The 22,312-nt window shown below is 40.9% G+C and overlaps 1 protein-coding gene across 1 annotated transcript in view; it reads left to right on the forward strand.

The window, feature by feature from the left end:
- Positions 1-17,618: 17,618 nt before the first annotated feature.
- Positions 17,619-22,312, forward strand: part of LOC113170544 (leukocyte cell-derived chemotaxin-2-like) — a 4,996-nt gene continuing 302 nt past the window's right edge. Inside the window, exons 1-6 of the mRNA XM_026372667.1 lie at positions 17,619-17,689; positions 17,934-18,012; positions 19,453-19,764; positions 20,112-20,202; positions 20,631-20,776; positions 22,131-22,312. The exon at positions 22,131-22,312 is cut by the window's right edge and continues 302 nt beyond it. Coding sequence (XP_026228452.1) covers positions 17,964-18,012; positions 19,453-19,764; positions 20,112-20,202; positions 20,631-20,776; positions 22,131-22,297 — 765 coding nt within the window. The 5' untranslated portion in view covers positions 17,619-17,689; positions 17,934-17,963 and the 3' untranslated portion in view covers positions 22,298-22,312. The remainder of the gene's footprint in view (positions 17,690-17,933; positions 18,013-19,452; positions 19,765-20,111; positions 20,203-20,630; positions 20,777-22,130) is intronic.

Here is a 22,312-nt window from a genome sequence, read left to right on the forward strand (position 1 = left end):
CTCTTTTAGCCAAGAGTTCACATCTTTCCTGCTCTAGCACAGCGTGAAAGGCCTGCAGCATCAGGCAGTCTGTCAGATTACAGAGGGGCTATTTAACAAGGTACACACTGAAAGACGAAGTCTCAAACAATAATTTTAAAGTGTCTATTAAAATAAAAAAGGCCAAAGTGTCACTACTTCTTGTTTCTAGTCTTTCATTGTAGAGATTCCACACCTCACATGAATATAATCACAACTGTATCTCATCAGCTGCTCTTTCTCATTGTATCTGAGTTTTTTCTGTGGATGTGAAACTGCCTCCAAAGGAAACAATAAAAAGCACTTGGGAAAAGGATGCAAGGCTCCATAGCTAAATAGCTCAACATGCTAGAGCACTTGTTGGAAGCTCTGGTGAGCAAATGGCTCAGGAGAACTAATAGAAGTTTTGAGGTTAGGAGTTCAATGATTGCGGTGCTCACTACGTTTGGAGAAAAGATTGAAAAGCTCCAGGGGTCTTAGAATAGTGCTTGGAAGTTCTGACAATGTTTTGAACTCCCACACCGAGATTAAAGACTTAAGGATTCAGTGCTTCTGTGTTGAAGGACTGCTTGGACGTTTCAAAGATGGATGATCATAGATGTGATCTGTTTGAAAAGTAAAATTGATGTTTCTAACTAATATGAACACACCAGCCTCTAGAGTGGTTATTTCAGCAGTTTGTCAGAAAATAATAAACCTAAATGATCAGTTTTCAATTCAGTGGCTGTGAACTCTACTTTTGTGGGTGTGTCGGCAACAGTGCGAGTGTGTTTGTGTGTGTGATTAAAATTAACTGGCATGCTTCAATGTAATAAGTGATTGCAATATGGGATGCATGGAAGCATCAGTGTTCCCTGTAGAGAACCAATTAGATGGAAGCCTTGGGAATGCTCAGAGCCATACGTTAGCCTGCCAGCATGTAAGAGGCCAAATGCAGGGAGGAGGGGTTTACTTTCCACACACACATGATCACAGCACAGGCACACAAGAAGAGCACATACTGTATGCACCAGCCATAAACAAATTGCCGTTTTCAAGTGTCAGTGTAACTGGTGTTCAAGCGGTGCCTTGAGGTGAATCACGTTCACAAGCTGCTCTTCTCATCTCTTTGTGTTTTGGACTTTGAGAGGCTGCTTAAAATGTCAAACATACTCAAGGAGGCAAAGCGTTGAACACTCCACTCTAGTGTCAGAGGACATGGATCTGACTGAAGGCTGCAGACAAGGAAAATGTGATAAAACATAGTTTGGTTTATTGTTTGCTTGAGCATTTCCTCCAGTAGATGGACAACTCTGTGTTACAGCGTATATAGAACACGGATAACTGATCAATGTGCCAGGATTACAATTGTGTATTGAATGTGCACAGTGTAAGCAGACGTCCATCTATCACTTGTTTTAACATACAGTATTAATCAAAAGATGTTTTTACACATCACTTGCTGTAATAAATAAATAAACATGTACCCTATATAAGGTTAAGCCACAGATACTCCCGCCCTGCTGCGCCTCCAGCAGTGCATTCAAATAATCAATACTGTGCATGCTCTGTTTTAGCAAGCAGCCACCACAGGGTTTTCACAGCTAACGTCAGCTAAAGTTGCTGTAAGTGTTTGTGACATTTAATAGAACCCAAACCTTTTCCCTCTTTGTCTTTGATGCATGCTCAGTTGACTTGCAGTGGGCTGGTAATTAGTCAAACAGGTGGGAAGTCATTAGGAAACAGACGCTCTGTTCTCACCAGAGGAGAAACCTGAGCAACAGAAAATAAGTTATTCTACTATGGAGGATGGATATGGCACAATGTGTGATACTCACTGTTGCTTAACTGTGATTAGCAAGAAAATCAAATCATGAAACACTCAACAGTAAAAAATAAACATTACTGTCGAGGTTGAAATTATTCTGGAGAGATTAATTATCCAATTCAACAGAATTCAGTTACTTGTTTAATCCGTAGCTTTACCAATCCTGTCTTTTGCATTATGGCCCCAGGCTCAGACATAATTGCTAATTGCTCTACACTGAGCTGAGAGGTCATTTCACACCTGCAGCTACACAGGTGTTGTAAACTTGACAGACAGATTGAGCTTGCAGATGGAATTTCATATTTCATAGTTCATATTTTATGTGCTGAATTAGTTTCTGTTGATTCAGACTCCGCACTCTTCTCACAATCATGACTGGTTGAACCCCCACCACATCAGTGATGAGTCCTTCTCAGAACTGGACACACTGTACTGTAGATCCTGCAGCTCACAGCCATTTTCCAACACTGAATGTGAATCGCTTTACCTCGCTGACATTTCCTTCCTGTGTATCGTGCTGCAGGCACTGAGGGAGATAACACTAACTCACATTGATCTTTTGTTTCACCTCTTTTGTTAGCTGATTACTGGGAAGGCTTGTGACCACGGGCTGCTTCATTGCAGAGGCCCAATGTCAAGTCTAACTAACAGCAAAGAAAACTAGAATATGTTATGTAGAAGGTTTCTGATATATTCCTGAGAGCCTCTGATGCTACAGTGGATTTAACGGATCCTAAAGGCAAATTGCCTCTGAGGGGATCTGAATCAGCATTTTATGCAGAGCATTGCATGAGAATTGTCAGATGCCATCGTCTCTCTTATTGGACTGTTTTTCACGGATATAACCAACAGTGAATATGATGCATTTGAAAGTAGCAAAATAAACAGTGCCAAAGAGTAAAAAGTGACCAAACTATGAGGCAACATCATTGGCAGCTGATCATTTCTCACCCCGTTTAAAAGGTGCAGAAGAGGTAGGAAGGGGCCCAGTGGCCCTTTCTCTCATATTTGTGAAGGTGATTCTGTCGCTGTCCCTCAGGAATCAACTAGGACACGAGGAGATCTGGCTAAAGGGGAATTTAATCTTCCAGAGAATGCTCTCAAACTATCGCTTAACTCACTTTGGGTCAGATGAGAGGGTGAAACGTCTGAATTAAATGTTGGTATAACTTGTTTTTCTAGGCAGGACAGTTGAATGTCATGTTGCTCAGTGCTGCGTTTCCACTTCATCACTGCAAAGCTTTCAGACAAACACTTTGCCGACCAAGCAGGCGATACTCTCTGATCCCTCAAACCAAATCTAACATCACTTTTCCATTACTCTGAATAGGAGTCATGAATGAGAGACGCCAGATCCTCAGCGTTCCCAAATCAGGGTTTTAATTTAGTTAGATTTACATCTCAGTGGGTTATCTGAACTTCTTCCATTGTCATTTAATCATCATAGAATGAATGGCTGCATCAGTCACAAACCTAGTGACATTTTGTCTTTACATCAGTTGTATCTATAGAAAATATGCAGACTAACAGTCCGGTGCCCTTTAAATTCACATCATCAGCTGCAGAATGTCAAAAAACGCCTGCCAGCATTGGGGTTTGGTAAAACTTTGTCTTTGTCAGCTTCTTAAATTAAATTTCACTCTATTCTGTTTGAATTTGTCCATTCGCAGCAATATGTGGAAGTAATATGTGCCATTAATGGAATTCAACATTTAAACTTATAATACTGGTATAAAAACACAGCAGAGCACCAACACCATGTCCTCTTCACTGCACACACACACAAACACACTGTCACAGTTCTTAATCCCAATGATAGTCAATTGCGGTGGCTCAAGAGATTCACCTCAAGCGTCTGATATACCAACACCCACTTATCATGTCATAAGCTGGGCTGAATGCAATCTGTCCTTAAAGATGATTCATGACAGCTTCTCCCGCCTGCTCTGGACAATGTTCATTTGTGATGTGAGAATGAAGGAGGTGAACAGGGTAAGGAGTTAGGACAGGAGAGAGAGAGATGATTTGTGAAAAAAGGATACAAAGAGACAGAGATGGAGTTTCTCAGTCCTTTATCTGTAAAACAAAATGAGAAAAGGGGGAAAATGTTGAACATCACACGGCTGTGTCACACCAGTAATACACACTGAGCCACAAAGACGTGTTGAACAAAGGGACATTTTTTCTCTCACTTGGGGAGAAGAAGATCACGGTCTCTGTGTTTGACTGCGGTTTCATTTGCGAAAATTGGTGAGATATTGGACTCACCATCCTGTTATCCATCTTACTTTGCTGACATATGCTTTCAGCCTCCGACTCTCAGAGATGAGACTAAAATACACACCTCTGGACACACCCATTAAGACTGAAAAAAGGTCTCTATACTCCCCAAGAGTTGCATAATAACATTTAGTGGGTTGAAGCACCACAGTAAATGTGGCTATTGTCCAACACAATATGCGCCTAATGGAAAAACAGAGAAGTAAATATGAGTGCACACGAAAAACAGAAAGCACGGTGCAGCTTTTCAGCAGATTAAAATAAAAGAGGCAAAATTCTGATTCTCACAAGCCACAATAATGCTCCAACAAAAATAATCAAAACCAATTCATCAAGCAACACTTTCACCGTTGAGTGATCAATGTTTCCCTTTTGTTAAACCATGATTACATACATAATATTTAGCCGTTTGTTCCTTCAGACTGTAACTGTGCAGGCGAATGATTATTGTTTTGAGTAGAGAAAGAGAAAATATTGCTATAATTTCTAATGTTGACATTATTTAATTAGAATGTAATGTTTTACAGTTACATCATTAATAAAAACACTGTGACTGTGTTAGTTAAGAGCTATTACATAATTAATTCATGAGCATTAAACTGAATTGTTTTTCCCCTCACACAGTGCTAATGTACAGGAGTTCACGCTGCCGTTTATAGCAAACTTTATTCCCACATTAACACTTGGTGACATATCTTCCCAAAAGTAGAGACACAATTCACAAATCTTACTCATAAAAAGGTCGAAACCAAGCAACGTGACAAACACTGTGGATGAGAAATACAGGGTTAAGACATATGTGAGGTTAAATTAGAACTGTAGGGAAGAATCAGAAGTGATTAGCAGAAAGGAGAAGAATGAGAAAAACATACGAGGCTGGTAGAAGAAAAGGAAAGGACACAACGAGAGGACAAAGACACATCAAGATGGAAGTGAAAGCTGAGAGACTAAGAGCGTGCAGCATTTCCAGCAAGTGATGAAAGTCAATTCTGTTTACAGTCATGATGACATGTCCCCGAACGTGCACTATCTAATCGATGTAATGTGTGTGCACAGGTGCATAAGTGTGTGAAGTATGTGTGAATGTAGCCCATTTACTGTGTGACTGACCCACGGGTTGTGAAATAAAGTACATGCAGTAACTACTGGAGGATAGTAGTGTTTCACCAATCGAATGCCTGCCTGACAGCCAAAACCCAGGGACAAAATGATTCTGACACACATTTGATGCTTATTGCCATGACTAAAGAATTGTACAACTTCAGCTTATAAATATTTTATAGAATACGTTTTAGAAAAAAGGAATAAAACTGAAAATGCTCTTGGAATTGTATTGTTTGAGAAGGTTATACCGTGTTTTGAGTTAAGTCAAATGTGTTTTAAAATCCTGTGACTAACCTTGGAACATATCTTTCTGTGTGGCTTCTGTGTGTACAGTATAGCCACTTGTCTTCTTTCACCAATGTGTGTGTGTGTATGTGTATTATTCTCTCTCTTTTCTTTTCTTTGGAGGACGTGTGAATGGACTTGTCATGTCCCAGACAGCCTCCAGTGAGGAAGCCAAGGCGAGTGTCTCCCTCGTCTCTTGGTGTTTTTGCCTTTGATCTGCCCCAGTGTCTGCTGAAAAGGGTGACATGAGCTGTCACTCTGTTCTCCATCGCTGCACACACACACACACCTCCAGAAGAGCTCACACACGCTTCAAGGATCATGAGTCACACAGAGGGACATGCAAACAATACAGGGATGCACATTTGTATGTACAGCAGTGACATTCACACATGAAGCAGTACAAGAAGACACCTGGACAGGGGTACGTGTTAGGGTGTGTGCAGACAAACAGACACATGCACATAGAAACCAGCGGGGCCACAAATAGAGCTGTGTTGAAGGTAGACAGTGGGATTACTGACTGACAGTGTGCCTAGCTGACACCTGGCACCATTCACCATATTCTTGAGACTCACACTAAGGCTTGTTTTGACTGCTGAGTGTCTGTGGTATATTCACTCATTCTGTTTGTGCTGAATGTGAAGCAGGCAGGAAATAGAGCGCTGTGCAGAAGTGACATGCTTCAACCTCCAGCATGTCCTTCAGTGTAGCCTTCCCATCGGTCTCACCCATGCCACATCAAAAAGGAGGACATCCTCACCGCGAGTCTATGAAGGAGCAGCAGCTTGTCTCACACTGACATCGCAGTTGTTCGTTGTTAAGACTAACTGCACACAGTTAGAGGGACAATACTGGAAACAATATTGTAAAACAGGAACACACATGCAAATGTCTTCATCAGGCTGACTGAAGGCAAAGTTGTTGATGTCTCAGCAGAATTTTCTATGTCTACTAAAAAGTTTGCAGCAACTTTAAACAGATGTAAACAGCTGTCTGAGGAGATCGTGTTTCATGCACCAATAATTTCTGTCTGATTAGTGAGGACACAGAATTAATGGTGCTCACTCATCAGGCAGCTTGTCCTGTACATACAGTAGCTGTCTGTGTTTGCAGCATGCTGCCAGGTCTACTAAGACAGTACACACCTTCAACCTTTATGGATTGAAGTGTTGGAGGGAAGAAATACAGTATTTAAGTTTTCTAACACAGTATACTGTAGCTCTAACTCTGCTCAACACACACTTCTGCTCCATATTTCATTATCAACTCAGCCACCACGTGTCCCAGCAGCTTCCATCTTATGATAACGTGTTTGTTCGTGTGAGAACCTATTGTTCCACGGAGGTTGAAGGACCCCGAGGGAGACTGAGCTGAGAGAGGCTCCACATGGCCTGAGAGGTGACAAAATTAGAACTATGTGCTGCAGCTCTGCAAAAAGAAGTTGAAAGTTACAGGCCCTAGTTCTGACTAGTTGTGAGGAGGTACCAGTGTACTGTACAGAAAAAAAACTTTCACTTAAGTTGAAGATTAAATTTCATTTTGCTTTACACTCTTGATCTCTATTAAATTCTTATTAATTTGATCTGCATTATTGTTGTTTAAGTCCATTAAAACAACTCTGGAAAAGAACATCTGCCCCAGTCCTGAATGCACCCGGAGGGACCTCACTGTTACAAAAGCTCTATAATGTCCTACCCAGGACAGTTCTTCTGCAGTCATACTAAACAGTCAGGCCCATTGTCAGTGTAGTCTTTAAAGCCCCAGAAACAGCATGACATTGGCAGGACTCCAGCAATAAGAAAGCCGCAGATAAGTTGGTCTTTCTTTTGTATAGAGAGATGAGGAGGAAAAGAGAAGAAGAAGAAGGAGGACTGTTTCATTTACGCCATCTTGAAGTAGGTCACTTACACAGTGCTGCATTTGTCATTAGTGACAGTCCTATTAATCATGCAGGGGCCGGTGTCAATGCCCAGTGGCTTTGCTCTGCAGGTGGGTTGTCCCTCTGGATGCCAGGGCTACAACCTCAGTGTTCTACCGTGTTCTCCCAGCTTTCCTTCTCCTCTTGTCCCTCAGTGCTCTGACGCGGTGAAATCACCTTTCTATTATGACCTCTGTGCGTCCAAATCTCACCTCTTTCTTTTGACGTACTCCTTAAATTTTTCCAACCACTTGCTTCTGACCTTCTAAATTAAATGTTGACTTTCGTGCCTCTTTCAAACTCTCTCAAACCTCAGGTTCATCTTCCTTCTTCTTACTGTCCAACCAGTCACCAGAGGATAGTTCTGATTTTAAGATACTCAGCAAGAGTTACGTCACCAATCAGCCAGTTTCCAGTCCAAGTACTGACATGTTTGGGTTTCTAGTATCTTGTCCACCTTTATTGTCTCTTCACCGTAACGTTACAGTATGGTCACCACATACACAGTCACAGTGACTCTGATACCTTTGTAACAACATTCATTATTATTCATGTATTTTTCAGTGTTACTGATATATTCACAACTCTTTCATGGGACCGTCTCTGCATATTCAAGAATGTGTGTGATTATTATGACTAAACACACACTCTCCCAACACCTAGAGCTTATAGGTGCAGCACCAGGCCTGATAATCTACAGAGTACATGCTATGATGTGGTTTTTATTGCACTTTGTTTTACTTTAATCATAACATTAATATCACACATTATTATCATATCAGCTGTGAAAAAATGTTTCGGCACAGATCACAGACCACCTCTTGCTTTTAAGTGACATCACTGATTAAGTCCATTTGGTTATTCTGTTCATGTTTCGACAGCCCATTCACAGTTCACTTTGGGTTTAAAGTAGAAACTCAGGCATCTGTGCAGATCTGACCTTAACAGCATCTGAAAAATCCGACCCTTCCTCTCCTATAATGCTACACAACTCCTTCCGTGGGAACTTGTTCTGTCTTGTGTTCATGCACATTTAAAACTCACCAGATGATCTAAAATGTAGCGGCACATTTCAAGGTTTATCCATTTAACTGGTCATAAACCACTGTTCATATTTTCAGTAGCTGAATGCATCAGATTCAAAGCTTTGACACTCACCCACAGAGTGGTCAACTCAACAGCACCTTCCCATCTTAACTCAGGTCTACAATCCTTCTCACCCACTGACTTCTGCCAACGAGCAGGTTCCCACAGCACTAAGGAAAAGTTATACAGATCACTGGTTCCACACTGGTGCTGTACATTGGTCACTCGTGATTACAAACTGTTTACAAACAGCACCCAGACAAAGCTCAGAACCAATTATATTGGAGGATTTGAATAAGCAAAGAAATTCTTCAGGAGTTACATAAACTTAAGAGTTATATTATTTTGGCTAATGTGCAGGCAGCAATTCAGACGTGTGTTTTTCTTAACACATAAAAATGCCACTGATTTTATAGAAGATTCATTCTATTTCTAGGTATAATTATTAATAATGATTATAATTATTATTGTGATGTGCTTATCAGTAATTTAAAAGCACACAGTGTAATATTAAGTGGTGTTGCCACACATTTCCTTCTAAAACAAAGTATGCAGATAGAGCTCACAGCATGATGTTCAATTAAATGTTGTGACTATACATGTGGAGGAGTGGGACAGGGGCATCTGGGGTGATATTTCAGTGATACCTTACTGGAGATTAGAAACTGGTGTATTTATTGAGCTATGATGCATTTTATTGGGTCACGTAGGTTTTGAGAACGTTTCCAGGGAAAGTGAATTTCTGGAAAAGCTGTGTAGCTGCTTGCAGACATTCATTGCAGAGGTGAATAGTGTTGGGTGATGTGTGTCACTGCCTATTGGGTGTCTCCCTACGCCCGCCACTCCATCTACTGACACACTCCTAACTGAGGAGAATCTAACAGCACAGCATACAGCAACTCCTGCCCTCTCACATTTTGTTATTTTCATCACAAAGTCTGTCTCTTTTGGGGTTTTCTTTCAGGACTCTCAGATCCCCTCGTCTTCCCCTGTCACATAACTTTTCTCTGTCTCGTTTTCAACTTTTTTCCCCCTCAGAAAGAATTCGAACGCTTTTATCTAATCTTTTCATCACCCAGTCACTATCACGTGGCAGTATCTGCAGAAAACTGGAACAAAGAACGATGAGGTGTTTTCTGAGGGGGCATTAACCCAACTATGTATCTGTTATAGCTCAAAAACAGGTTGAACTCTCCTTGTTAAGTAAATTACATAAAGAAAAGCTCATTGAATTGTTCCTAAACTGTTCTTTGACTACAGAAACACAAGTGATAATGTGAGCACTGGAAATACAAAGAACTTTACATCTATCTTTGTGATTATGTTTGATTTTGCTTAGTGTCAGTTAAGTGACGCCCTCAGGATGGGAGACATGTCTCCACAAGGACATAACTCTTTTTAGAAAAGCATTATGTTCAGTTTTATTGTCACATTCATGTCTTCTTATGGGGCGTGCTTGTTAGAATAAATAAGGAAACAGCTGTTTCATGTTCAGTTTAAAACCAGGACGTTTAGGAACCACATGCAATATTACAAAATGAAATAGTGAAGAAAACAGACTAGAGCATTTCATAAGAACAATACCGTTCTATAATTGTCCCATGATTAAAGACGGGCTGCAGCCTGTTGTGTTCCTGTGTTGCACTGCGTACATTCAGTTTTAGAGGCCCGTGTGTACAATATAGTCGTGTATCATCATATAATGGAATTTTAAACCCGCAGCATCCTGGAAAATATTCATCCAACTGGTGATTCCAGTGACAAAACACTGTTTTCCTACACAGGGATAAGGAAAGAACACTGCCACCATGGGAGTACGGCATAATTGGGATACACTGAGCTTCTGCACCACATTGGTCTGAGCTTCCTATGCTGTGCTAAATGGGCAAAAAAGGCACCCCTGTGCATTCTTTTAAACTATTTATGTCTGACTGCGGTGACACTAATGACTATTGTTAACAATGTCCATGTCTCTGGTCCATACTCACATACAGTAGGACTGTTTGTGCACATTTTAGCTCACTCTCTGCCTCATTTACCGTCTTCTACTTTCCAGATATACACAGAAGCAAAGGAACTCTATACACAGGTTGTTGTAAACCAACCTATAAAATTACCATCTTTTTTTATATTGTTATAATTGTTTTCACCATTACAGGAAATACAAAGCAGTTCTAAACATGAAATAGGACCAACTCAGACCCTAGCTGAATGTACTGTATGCATGTTTTTAATAACATTTTGTCCAATATTATTAACTTTAGTCACATTTTGGTCATTTAGTTGTTGTTAATTTTGATTGTTGAAGACTGTGATCTGTTCAGATCTTTGATTATGATAGCAAAGGTTGCTTAAAGGTAACAGATCAACACCAAATGTGTGAGAGCTGGTAGAGCCGGTAGCTTTCTGTAGCTTCATTAGAAATGCTTGGTTGTGTTTTGTTAAGGGGTCCTTCCTTTTTGGCAGGTACGCTCGTTGAACCTTTTTAGCATCATTTACATACGTAAAAGCTCTGTTTGCAAAGACAAAATCAATTGAAACACTGTACAGTGAATTTCAACGAGCAAGGTTTTCAAAGCTTCAGCAGGAGGGTTGCGAAGACTTTCTGCACCAGCAGAGTCACCATCCACAGAGAAAATGGTTTTTCAATCGCATGGCTGTGTGTTGAAGACACTGCTGGAAACAGGCAGTAGGCTGAGACTGAAAAATGATGTGGGGGCAGCACAGTTCAAAGGATTACTAAAGTGCTATCCTTACATAACCTGGTGTAGTTTGTTGCCACAACTCATTACTTTACCTGAAGCTTAAATTGGTAAGATGGTTGATGTGGCTCTTTATTAACCCTCCATTAATCCTTCATTCATTACTTCTTCTAGATCAAAACTCCAGCTGCATATCCCCATTACTCTTTAAGCTGTACTGAATTTGACGAGCTGCTGCCACCTCCCATTCAATTATGTGAAAAATGGTAAATTCACACAAAGCATGATAGGATTACTGACGGTGAGGAAGAGGCAGGCGGCACAGCAAACACCTGAAATCCTTTGTGCTTACTCTGTAAATAGATGTCAAATCTCTAAAGAGACACCGTCACCGTATAGAACTGTTTCACTTATTAAACAGCTCCACACATGCAAGCAGCAGTAAACCGCATTTGAATGTGCAAAATGGTGGATTCACCCACACGTTGGTATCCCATGATTCATGGCTCATTTAGATAGTTAGATACTGTTTGAACCTCAAACTATCAGCTCTCTCATTCATCCCCATGGATGATAATCACTAATCACTACTGGTTCAGTTCACTGCACCTGTAACCAGCAGCTTCCATCTACAGATAATCATGTATTATTATGCAACTAAATTCCTTTCGTCCCTGAACTAGTCTCCCAGTGATCGGTCTGAATCTGTTTTATTTGGTCCCGTTAAAGGGGAGTTGCCCTTTTTTCAGTCCATATGTGGCCTGAAGAGATTTCTCTCCAAAGCAATTTCAGTGCGGCTAATAACGGGACAAAATATACAGTCCTCATTCTTAAATGCTTTCTAAATTTAGCTTAAGATGAAAGGATACTTCAGAAGTCTGAGTTGGACTCTGTGGGTGTCCCCTAAAGTAGCAGTCCCTTTACTGCAGCTCACTAAAGAAACCCTGTGTGTGGAACTACAAACAAGACGTAACACCTGATTTCTCTTACTGAAAGACTCCGACTAACTTCAGCTAAACTGAAGAGCTATTTACAATCTTATGGTGAATTTGCTTTTGTTGCAAAGTGCATTCAGGTTGTTTTACATCTGCTCAAGTTCACACACCCCCACCTCTGGTGCCCCCTTGAGCAGGGTACAGAATCCCATGAAGAGCTCCTCGATGAATGATCGTGATGAGGCACTGGAAAAACATATTTTACTACTGTGGAGATGGGTCAGTGCAGGTCTGTTTGTTTGAGCCCACAGCTTTGCCAGGTCTTGTTTGTCATTATGTGGACACTGATGGGAAAAGAGCTACTGAAAAGTGTAATGACACATTGAGGAGAGGTGTGCAGATTATTAGCAGGCAAACACAGTGACACAATCATTAGCAAGCAAAACAAAAGATTTCTCCTTTTCACCACCTGCCATCTCTCTCACACATATTTTCTTTTTATCTATGTCTCCCGATCCATCCAGTTAGATACTGTTTGAATGATCACGTTCCCTGGCATGAGAGAGCTATATAATTAACCTATGAGATTTCTGCTGTTGCAACGTGCCTCATGCCTGCCTCAGTGGCTTCCTCTGGTGGATCATTACTGCCATCTCCTGGCCATGCATTAAGCCGTGCATCCTTGTTGTGAGAGAAACATTGGTTAGAGGAGACAGAAGACATTTTTCCTGAGTGCTCCTGTGATGATGAATTGCTGCCAAGTCAAAAGTCATCAACAGGTAAACATGCAAATGCTCTCACCCTCTCTCTCTGAGGTTAAGAAATATTTAGGATTATAGTCTGAGGAGGAAAATCGTCTGCAGAATATTTAATGATAACAACTCTGGGTATAATATATACAGCCCTTAATGAATAGAAGTACATGAATACTGTTGCTAGTTGTCATCTTCCTAGCACCGTTATTGGCATGCATTGAGATATAGAGTAAGCTGGTACCTGGTACTGATATGTTCTCATGTGTGAACTTGCAAACTTTGTTTTTAGGTTACTCAGCCTCCACTGCACCTTCTCAGGCCCGTTTCTGTTTCTCCTGCATGACTTTTATTCCCTATTTGTTGTTGTGACTGATGGAAGGACAACTGAGACTCGTGAAACAAACAAGGAGGCATGCAGGTGTGTGACACTGCAGCATTGGCTATATGAAGGCTATTTTAAGTATTGTACTGTAGCTGTTGATGCTGTGGAGTCGCATTACGGTTCCTTGGAAGTCTCCTCAAAGTCCTAGTTTTCTGCTTTGCTTATCTAAAATGTGCATATTGTTTTTGTTCCACTGATACATGACAGGTACAGTCTCTCTTCCTCACACCTCTAGTATTATCTCAGCAGGATTTTAACTTGAGTTAAACAATAATCATCCGTCTGTGCTTTAAAGGTTTATTTTGTGTCTTTGTAGATACTACCTTTTTGTCTGCCTGGTAGACAGGTGTATTAGTATCAATTTCTCTCTAATTATGTGTGCAGTAGGTGCTTACTAAGGCTAATTATACATTGAAGCCACATTGAAACTGTTTTATCTTGGAAGCGTGATGTAAAAACACTATAATTATGGATAATGTGGGTGTAATTAGGTTCTTCTTAATGAACAGACTTTATATGAGATGTTGCTTAGATAGGAGCATGAACTTGTTAGGACATAGAGACTTTTTGAACTTACTGCTAATGTATTGTCCTCACTTACTCTATTTCTCCTTTATGAGCTTGTGACAACAATCTGTGACGTGAAAATGAGGGTCATCTGTGTTGATCGCTCATCAATGCAACCTCACGGTGCAGGTTAATCAATCTAGCGGCTGCTGTCTGTGCTATCGCAGCACCTGGGATACGCTTCATGGTGTGAATGTCCCAGTCTTATTTCTCCTTCTGGGGATAAATCCTGAATATTACCAAGTGCCAAACATTACTCTTGGGATGAATGTATGAGGGTTTTGTTATACATGTTATTGCATGAGTATATCCAGCCTGAGAAAGCAGAGTGTGAATCCTGAGCTTAGGATGGTTCCATGGAACGAAAGGCCCTGAATCCAAAGAAAGCAGCATTTTAAAAGTGTCCAAGTCTCGTTTTTTTTCCCCTGCTAGGATCAGATTCTACTGGAGGTGGCACGGCTGACGTCCATGTTTTTCAGCAGTGACTTTACTCTCTCCTAATGTATTTATTTTTCTGTTCCACATCATCTTTCCCCACTTACCTCTGCCTTCTTCCTCATCAAAGCGAAGGCATGTGATTTAGCCAGCCTCCCTGCTGTGTTTAATATTCTCCCTCTCCTCTGCAGTGATTCATCAATCATGAAACCACACTTTGATCCATACATGATTGGTCATGACACGTGTGACATTCATCGTCTTGGCCTATCACATTCACTCCTGCGGATATGTCCGATCCTGAACTGTTCAAAGTGTTCTGTCCTTAAAGTTTAACCCTTCCCTATGTCTCTATCCCTCACAGCTTTTCTCCTTCACCACTAGTTGTTTCATAAGGCTCTATTAATTCTCTCAGAAGCTATGTTGTGAGGCATTATGAAGTAAATGTTACAGGTTAAAGTGTCAAAAGGTGCCATTTGTTTGAACACAACACAAAAGAGACACTGCAGCAGTTACCTTTTCTTTAAAAAATGTTCCAAATGCCAACTTTTATTACAGCAAACAGCATCATTATAAGATAAAGACCTGGGTAAATAGACGTCGCTCTGTTTTTAAAGATGACATGACTTATCTCTCTCTCTGCAAGTTTTCCTTTTCATTAAGTAGAGTTGTGCCTCCAACATGTGTCAAGTACAAAAATCCATTGTAGAATATAGATTATTTAATCTATATCTTATCTTATTTCATCTATATCTCAATTTAATTCCATTGCAACCAGTCTCCTCTGAGTCTAATCTAATGCTAGCCACTCTGTCTCCCTGCATGTTGTCGTCTTTTAACTTGTACTGTTGGTTCATGAAAATTCACAAGAGGGATGAAGGACATGGGTTGACATTTGTATATTTTAAAGCATATGATCAGTCTAAATCTTGTTTTGTTCCCTTCAGAACCAGAAAGTGACAGAGACGTGTGACCTGACTTGAGTCCATCCACTGACACCCTTTGAAAAACAGGGAAATGCTTTTAGTAGAAGTCATTCCCCAGCCTTTGGTGCCCCCTGTCTGCTGCCACCTGCATCACAGAGTTCATCCCCTTCCCTACGGCACTCTGTCTGCTCAGCCGGGCTAAACACTCTCTCCCCAAACCCCACGAATATGTTTACAAATCGACAGAGCCAAGTGAGTGTGACTGGGCTGCTGTGTTGAGGAGGCAGATTTAGACCAGCGGAGCAATTCTGATCCATCAACAAACCACAGAGCCTTTTCACAGGCCTGTTTTTGTGAGATGTTCCCTTCACCTGAGCAGCAAAAAGAGGCGCAGAAAAAATGAAATTAAAGAGTAAAAGTCAAACTCATCTCAGCCCCGTAACAGCTCAGCTTGTAAAAGGGTTGAAATATCACTGCATTCTGCCAATACTTTGTCTGGCAACAGTTCTCGGTTGCAGTGCCTTCAACCTTCACAGGGAATAGCCTCACTGTGCGCTTTTTCTTTACAGATGACAGGGGGCCTGAATGTCATTTGATGCAGGCCTAGCAGTATGCTGGAGAGAACAGGAGGGAGACGGATGGAGAGTCAGGAGAATTAGAATGTATTTCAGGTCTGAAGCAAGTGGTGCATTGCTGCAACTCGTATCTCAGAGAAGGAGGGAGCAGGATGGGAGGGGGAGGTTTTTGCAGCAAACTGTTGCTAGGAAACACTTGTGGCATCTCTTCTCCCGCTCCTTGAAATGCCAGAACTAACTGACAGAGAAGCTGGAGTGAAATGTCAGTCCTATCCTCCCAGGAGTTTGAAGAATGTGGCGCGTGTTTCTATTTAAGTAGCCGCGTTTATCAAAGGGTTCTCAAAGAGTCAACAAAGGCCCTTCTTCTGCCGGAGCAGAGAGTGTTTAGGATGCAGGCTCGAGTGTCTACTGCTTCTGTCTTGTCTTCTGTCTGCTTGGCTGTCTTTCCTGCTTTGTCTTTTGTTTTGTCTCTCACTCTGCCTTTCAAGATGTTTCTACCTCTCTTCTCACTTCCTCATTTCCTCTGCCCTCCCTTCCTTCACACACACACACACACACACAGTGGTTGAACTATTAATTCTCCTTATTCTCCCTTTTCTGTCCGTTCTTTTTATTCGTCTCTGTAGCTCCCCCTCTCCTTTTCAGATTCTGAGCCATATGGTCCATCAGTATAATCCTCTGCCCAGATATTTGATTATCAAAGCTGTCTGGCTGCAAAAGACTCGACTCTCTACCGGCCGCTATTCAGCCCATTCCCCTACACTCAGTAAATTGTAATTCAGAGAGAGTAACCAGCTCAGAATTAGAATAAAAGCATTCAAATTGTACAGTGACCTCGTCTGCACCACAACACATCAGTAGAGTAAGATCCACTTGTACATACAAATGAGGAGAATGAGCAAACAAAAAAATGAACTATGTAAATGAAAAGCAACATCATGTTTATTCCAGAAATTCTTTCAAAGAAAGAACAAAAGTTGGGTTTGTTTGGGATGAACGTGTGTTAGCATAGTCATTAACTTCCACAACACATCAATGTGATTATGTTCCTGCCAGATACAAACATTTTGATTTGCCACAACTAACTGCTTACACCACTCTATTTGACTTTGAACTAGAATGTCAAATGGATTTCATATCCATGTACAAAAACTCAAACCATTCACCAACTTTCACTGAGCCAGGGTGTGACCGGGTGATGGCACACAGCACTGCAGACCTGACACAACAATCCTCTCCCTGCAGACCGCTCTGCAAATACTACTGGGTTTATACAGCACATCCAATATAATTGGAGTCCTAGTCTTTACTGCATGATTGCACAGTTGCTGCCCCCGTAAGAGAATTCATCAACATTTAGAAGTAGTAGATAACTTAGATAAGGCCAATTTTAACATTTTACTAACTACCTGAAAAGCCTGTCACAATAACCCAGGTAGCAGTAAGATTTCAAATATACTGTATATCTATATATAAACAGACTTTCAACCAGGACACCTTCAGAAACTGCAATAAAATACCTGATGAATGTTTTGATGAATCCTACATTGTGTTCTTACATTACATGACAGAGAATAGGATATCTTAATAGTACACTGATGCTGCACAGTGCTTAAAGAACATTAGCATTTCATGTCTAAATCATTCTGTGAAAAGCTATTTGCTATTTTCTTTCCTTGCAGCAGCTTCTTCTCACAGGCCAACAACTAGCTCTGTGTAAAAAGTCAACAAAGTGAGTCTTTTCCAGCAAGTAAATGGTGTTTTCCAAAGGCCAGTATCAATATTGACAGTGGGGGAACGTCCCGCAGTCCAGACCGGCAGCTCCCACAGCAGGCTGGTTCTCCAACAGTCGGCGCTTTGTGTTTCTACTCACTATGCCTGCAGCCACACTACAACTTCTCCACAAGACTGGTACGTATACAGTTCCTTTTTTACCTCAGTAGAAAGTCTGAGCAGTCAGAACCTGATCTGCTTCTCACTGGCCCTTCATGTGCGAGACTGGTGTTCTATAATATAAACTGAGTCTAAGCTTCAGGTTTGATTCTGAGGATGTGAAATAACCCTAACATGCACATTAGTCTCTTCCTTTATATGAGAATGGAGCCTCTGAGGTATAAGAAGCAACTGTTTTTTCTTCTACATGTTTACTGCACAGATTTGTGAGGTCTGACTTGATCCTGTGAGGATGAGGATGCAGTTCAGGATCTGTCTCATTGCAGCTCTGCTAGTATGCTGTAAGTAGTTTACTACATGCAATATGTACACTGCACACGCATTATAACATACAAAGCAATTTGCCATTCAGCAGTGTACAATAATAACACTCCTATTATAAGAACAATAGATGGTGTATATAAATCTGACAGCCACTGGAAATGACCATGAACAGAGCTCTATTAGAAAACTAAAAACTCCTGTAAACACAAACCTTAGAGGAGTTTGAGCCAATTGCTGTTGGCGCAAGTGGATGAGACATTTACAGCATGATTGAACACTTAATGCAACATTACATCACTAACTGCAAAGCTTAAGGCTCATTCTGACTCTCGGAAAGATTGTTGAGCGACATGTTGAGACGAGATCTTGTTACTGAGACAAAATGATTCATGCCACAAGACTTAGGGGTACTTGTCTGGGTCTGCATTCATCGGTTCATGAATGTGCCTCTTTTCGTTGATTTAAAGGTTAACGGTATATGTGGTGTCTCACCCACGACATAAAACCCTGCAATCAGAGGATATGTATGAAAAGATGCAGCTGCCGTTTACCCACTTTGACTAAGCAGCAGATTATTTTCAACTCTGTTACTAGCTACTTCTAACACTTCTGAAGTATTTTTTGAATAATGAAAAAATGTATATATATATCACACGATGTGATATCATGTGATTTTGGTTTGGATACTAAATAGTTTGTTCCTTAAACAATCACACTAACAACCATATGGCCAAGATCTGCCAAATATACTAACATTTACTGCACTGCAACAGTAAAATGACATCAAAACAGTCAGATCAGTCTTGTAGCAGCATTAACATCCACTAACAAAACACCACTACAACCCTTTTCAAGCCAGTTTTGCTCAAACAACGAGCACACTTCCATTTCTCTCACAAAATTCTGCCTTTTCTAATTTTAACTCACTTGCTGAAGAAAATTGCTTCTTCATGCCACAGCCAGCTATCCTGCTCAACTGTCTCCTAGTAATTAAGGGTTTCTAGTGATAAGCAGCTTCTTTCATTCGCTGAGCCCAGCGTGTGTTCCTGTGCCAGGACAGCGTGATTGAAATATTTTCTTTGCCCCTGAGGTTAATAGAGTTAATGAGGATCAGAGACTCGTGTCGGAGCAGGGTAAGTTGTATCCTGTCAGAATAAAAACATAATATGAATAACTGAACTTTGACTCTGTCTGTCAATACTGACGAGTAAAAGTAACGGCTCTCAACAAGTGTGCCCAGGCGGTGAGCTCCACATTTTGAGGAATATTAATCTAGTCTTCTTTTCTTTTTATGAAATTGTCTTGCGAGTGGTTTTAATGCCTTCTGCAGTTTACGTCACTAATCTAGCTGCTAATCTGCAGTATTTGTTGGCCACACTTTTTACCTGTTAGACACAGAAAGTTGTTTAAAGACACATTCTTATTCTAAGTCTCTGTGTTTTTCATCCCTCCGTTAGGTGCCCTGTTAAGTTGTGCTTTAGAGCATGAAAAAGGGAAAGGTGAAGAATTTCAAAGCTCTGACAAAGACACTGACACCAACATCAAGGTGAAGAGAAATTACACAGCAGCACATGACATGAGAAATAAGCCCGTGACCTTAAGGAGGAAGGTCAAGAAAGCTGGAAATAAGAGAATTTCCATGGGACCAAGAAGTGACATAAGCTGCACCAGACTGGGAGGTATCTGCCAAGCCAGCAAATACATATGCCAAGGTCGATACGTACAAGACAAGTGCTCAGGGGCTAAGATGAGGCAGTGTTGTATGCCAGGTATGGTGACACAATTATACATAAACAGTACAAATACACACCTGCACCTACTATATGTACTGCGAATATTACTAGAAAGGAAGTACTGTACTGTTTTTTCCTGTCTGAGTTACGGTGGTGAGAGGTTATATCTGTCTGATACAACACTGAAATGCAAAACATCCATCGATGATATCTGAATGGTGTTTTTCTGGTGTAATTGACACATGAAAAGAGCACAGGAAGACTCAGACTGAGCAGATTTATGCATTTTATGCTTGTTTGAAATGCAATGTAGCCGCTTACATACATGATGTGTTTTGAGATGAAATGTATTTGACTTTTAAGAACCTTACCCTCCTGTGTAGTTGGAGCCTGGAGTGTCCTTTGTGCAGGGCACCACAACAACAGAGTGAGAGCATGTGATGTGCAAGGCTGCGGTGCTTTCAACTCCAAGAGGTAATATTTTCCTGATCTTATTTCTATGCATAATTCCCAAAAGATCACCGATGGTGCACATGACAGCTTCAAGGTGCAGATAAGTTGATAATACAGAATTCCTGGTGCTGCATACTCTCCAAAACTGTTCACTATGCAGTTTCTGATGTGGTTTACTGTGTGGTAAAACCTAGTTAGGATGCAGACATGACAACAGCTCCGCATCGCAGAGAGAATTGATTTATAATGTTGACCTTTAGTTACTGTTTAAGGTGATGTCATTTTCATGACACAGCACAATGTATGATCAATGTAAAAATTGTACTGAGGATCATGAATGTGTGGTGTTGGTGTACAGTAGTGTATTTGAACTTAAAATATAAAATATTACTAATTTAAAAAGGTCTTTTACGACAGTTGCATTTTTTTTCTTGTCACTCCTCTTGTAGAGGTGATGACCTACATAAAGCAGTGGACCTGGTGTGTGATGACTACGGTATTGTCAACGCTCCGTTCTCAGGCTACCTAGCAGGTCCAGTGAGCCGAAAAGACCCCGCTGGGAATCAGTTTGACGGGGTCAAACTGCTCAATGATGGTGAGGAGGACATGACATTAACAGAGTACTTGAAGGGGAGTGTGACAAAGGGAAGAAAACTTCTGAAGATTACTAATCACTATTTAATATGAATATTATCCAGTTTCTGAAAATGTTATAGGCCACTCAGACAGCAGACAAAACAGTGTTAAAGTATAAAGACTGAAGTGCATCTCAGTGTTAAATACAAAGAAGACAAAGAAGTTCATTTTTACTTAATTAGAACTGTAAAAGTCTACAGCTCTCTGAGGCTGTAATGATTAGAGAAACTATGGTTGCATTAAAGAAAAAGCCAATAAATGGTCGGGTACTCTACCCAATAGCTGAATGTCAAGACATTTCACTGAACTGCAAAAGGATGAAAAGTCAGACAATCGCTAAAGACAAACTGAGACCAGACTAAAAGGATGGAAATAATCTAAGTTATTAGGATTTATCTACATCAAATGACATTGTAATCCATCCATTACCTGTTACCTGAAATACTATACTTAAAAATAATGAAGTGCATCTTCTCATTATTCTAAAATATTCCACCTAGAAGGCTCTCTGATTCTTTGCTGGATGATGTAGTGGTAAGATTGTCACCCTCCATCCGTGAGACTGGGGTTCAAATCCAGGCTGTGCCCTACCTCCAGTAGTAGCAACTTGCAAGTCACTCCGGATAAAAGAGTCTGCCAAATGATTAAATGTACGTTTGGTTCTGTTACTGCTGCAAGTTAATGGCCAGAACGAAGGCATGTGTCTGCAGTGATGGAGCACACGCTTTTGCAATGTACAGTGTATTTGTGTCTGTGTATGTGCTCGTATGAGTGTGTGTATTTAGAGAGCATCCTGACTTGATGAGTAAACATCGTTAGTCCTCTTTCTGCCTCTACCCCTAACTGAGCTGTATTATCAGAAGAAGGCATGTACTGTCAGCTCCTTTCATCTCTGGGTAAAGTACAGACATGATTAGACATCACAGAGACACATTACCTTGCCATGATACCCACATTAATGATGAGACACTGATCATTAGGAGCTTGCAGGATTTAATGATGGCGCTGAGCTTCTAGTAGACTAGCCTACTTTTTGGGTTGTTGGTTTCGAACTTGGCAGCCTGCTTGTTTTTATCTGCAGAATAGTGAAAGGAAGATGTTAAGACCGTTATGTCTTTATAGGGTTTTTAAAGATTGCTTATTAGTTTCACATTCCAGATTTGTTACAGAACCTAAGTGCATTCTTATCAATATAGGTGTGCCGTGCATTTCAGCAGATGAAGTAACATGTCACTAACTCTTCAACATTATCGTTCCAAAGCAGGACGTTCTGTAACGCCCTCAAACCTATTTCTTCTGTCTGTCTAATCCAGTGCACTGCGTGAAGATCTTCAACATTCGTCCTTACCGTTACAGTGGCCCAGTGGCTCAGGGAGAAGCCTTCGGTTACGTGTTGCCGCTCCAGGAACGCTTCTCTGGCATCACATCACACCTGGAGCTGCATATGTGTGACGGCACTGACCCGTCACCTTTCATCTGACCTCCTACTTCACAG

Source organism: Anabas testudineus, chromosome 14, assembly GCF_900324465.2.
Source record: "Anabas testudineus chromosome 14, fAnaTes1.2, whole genome shotgun sequence".
In the NCBI taxonomy this organism is placed as follows: Eukaryota; Metazoa; Chordata; class Actinopteri; order Anabantiformes; family Anabantidae; genus Anabas; species Anabas testudineus.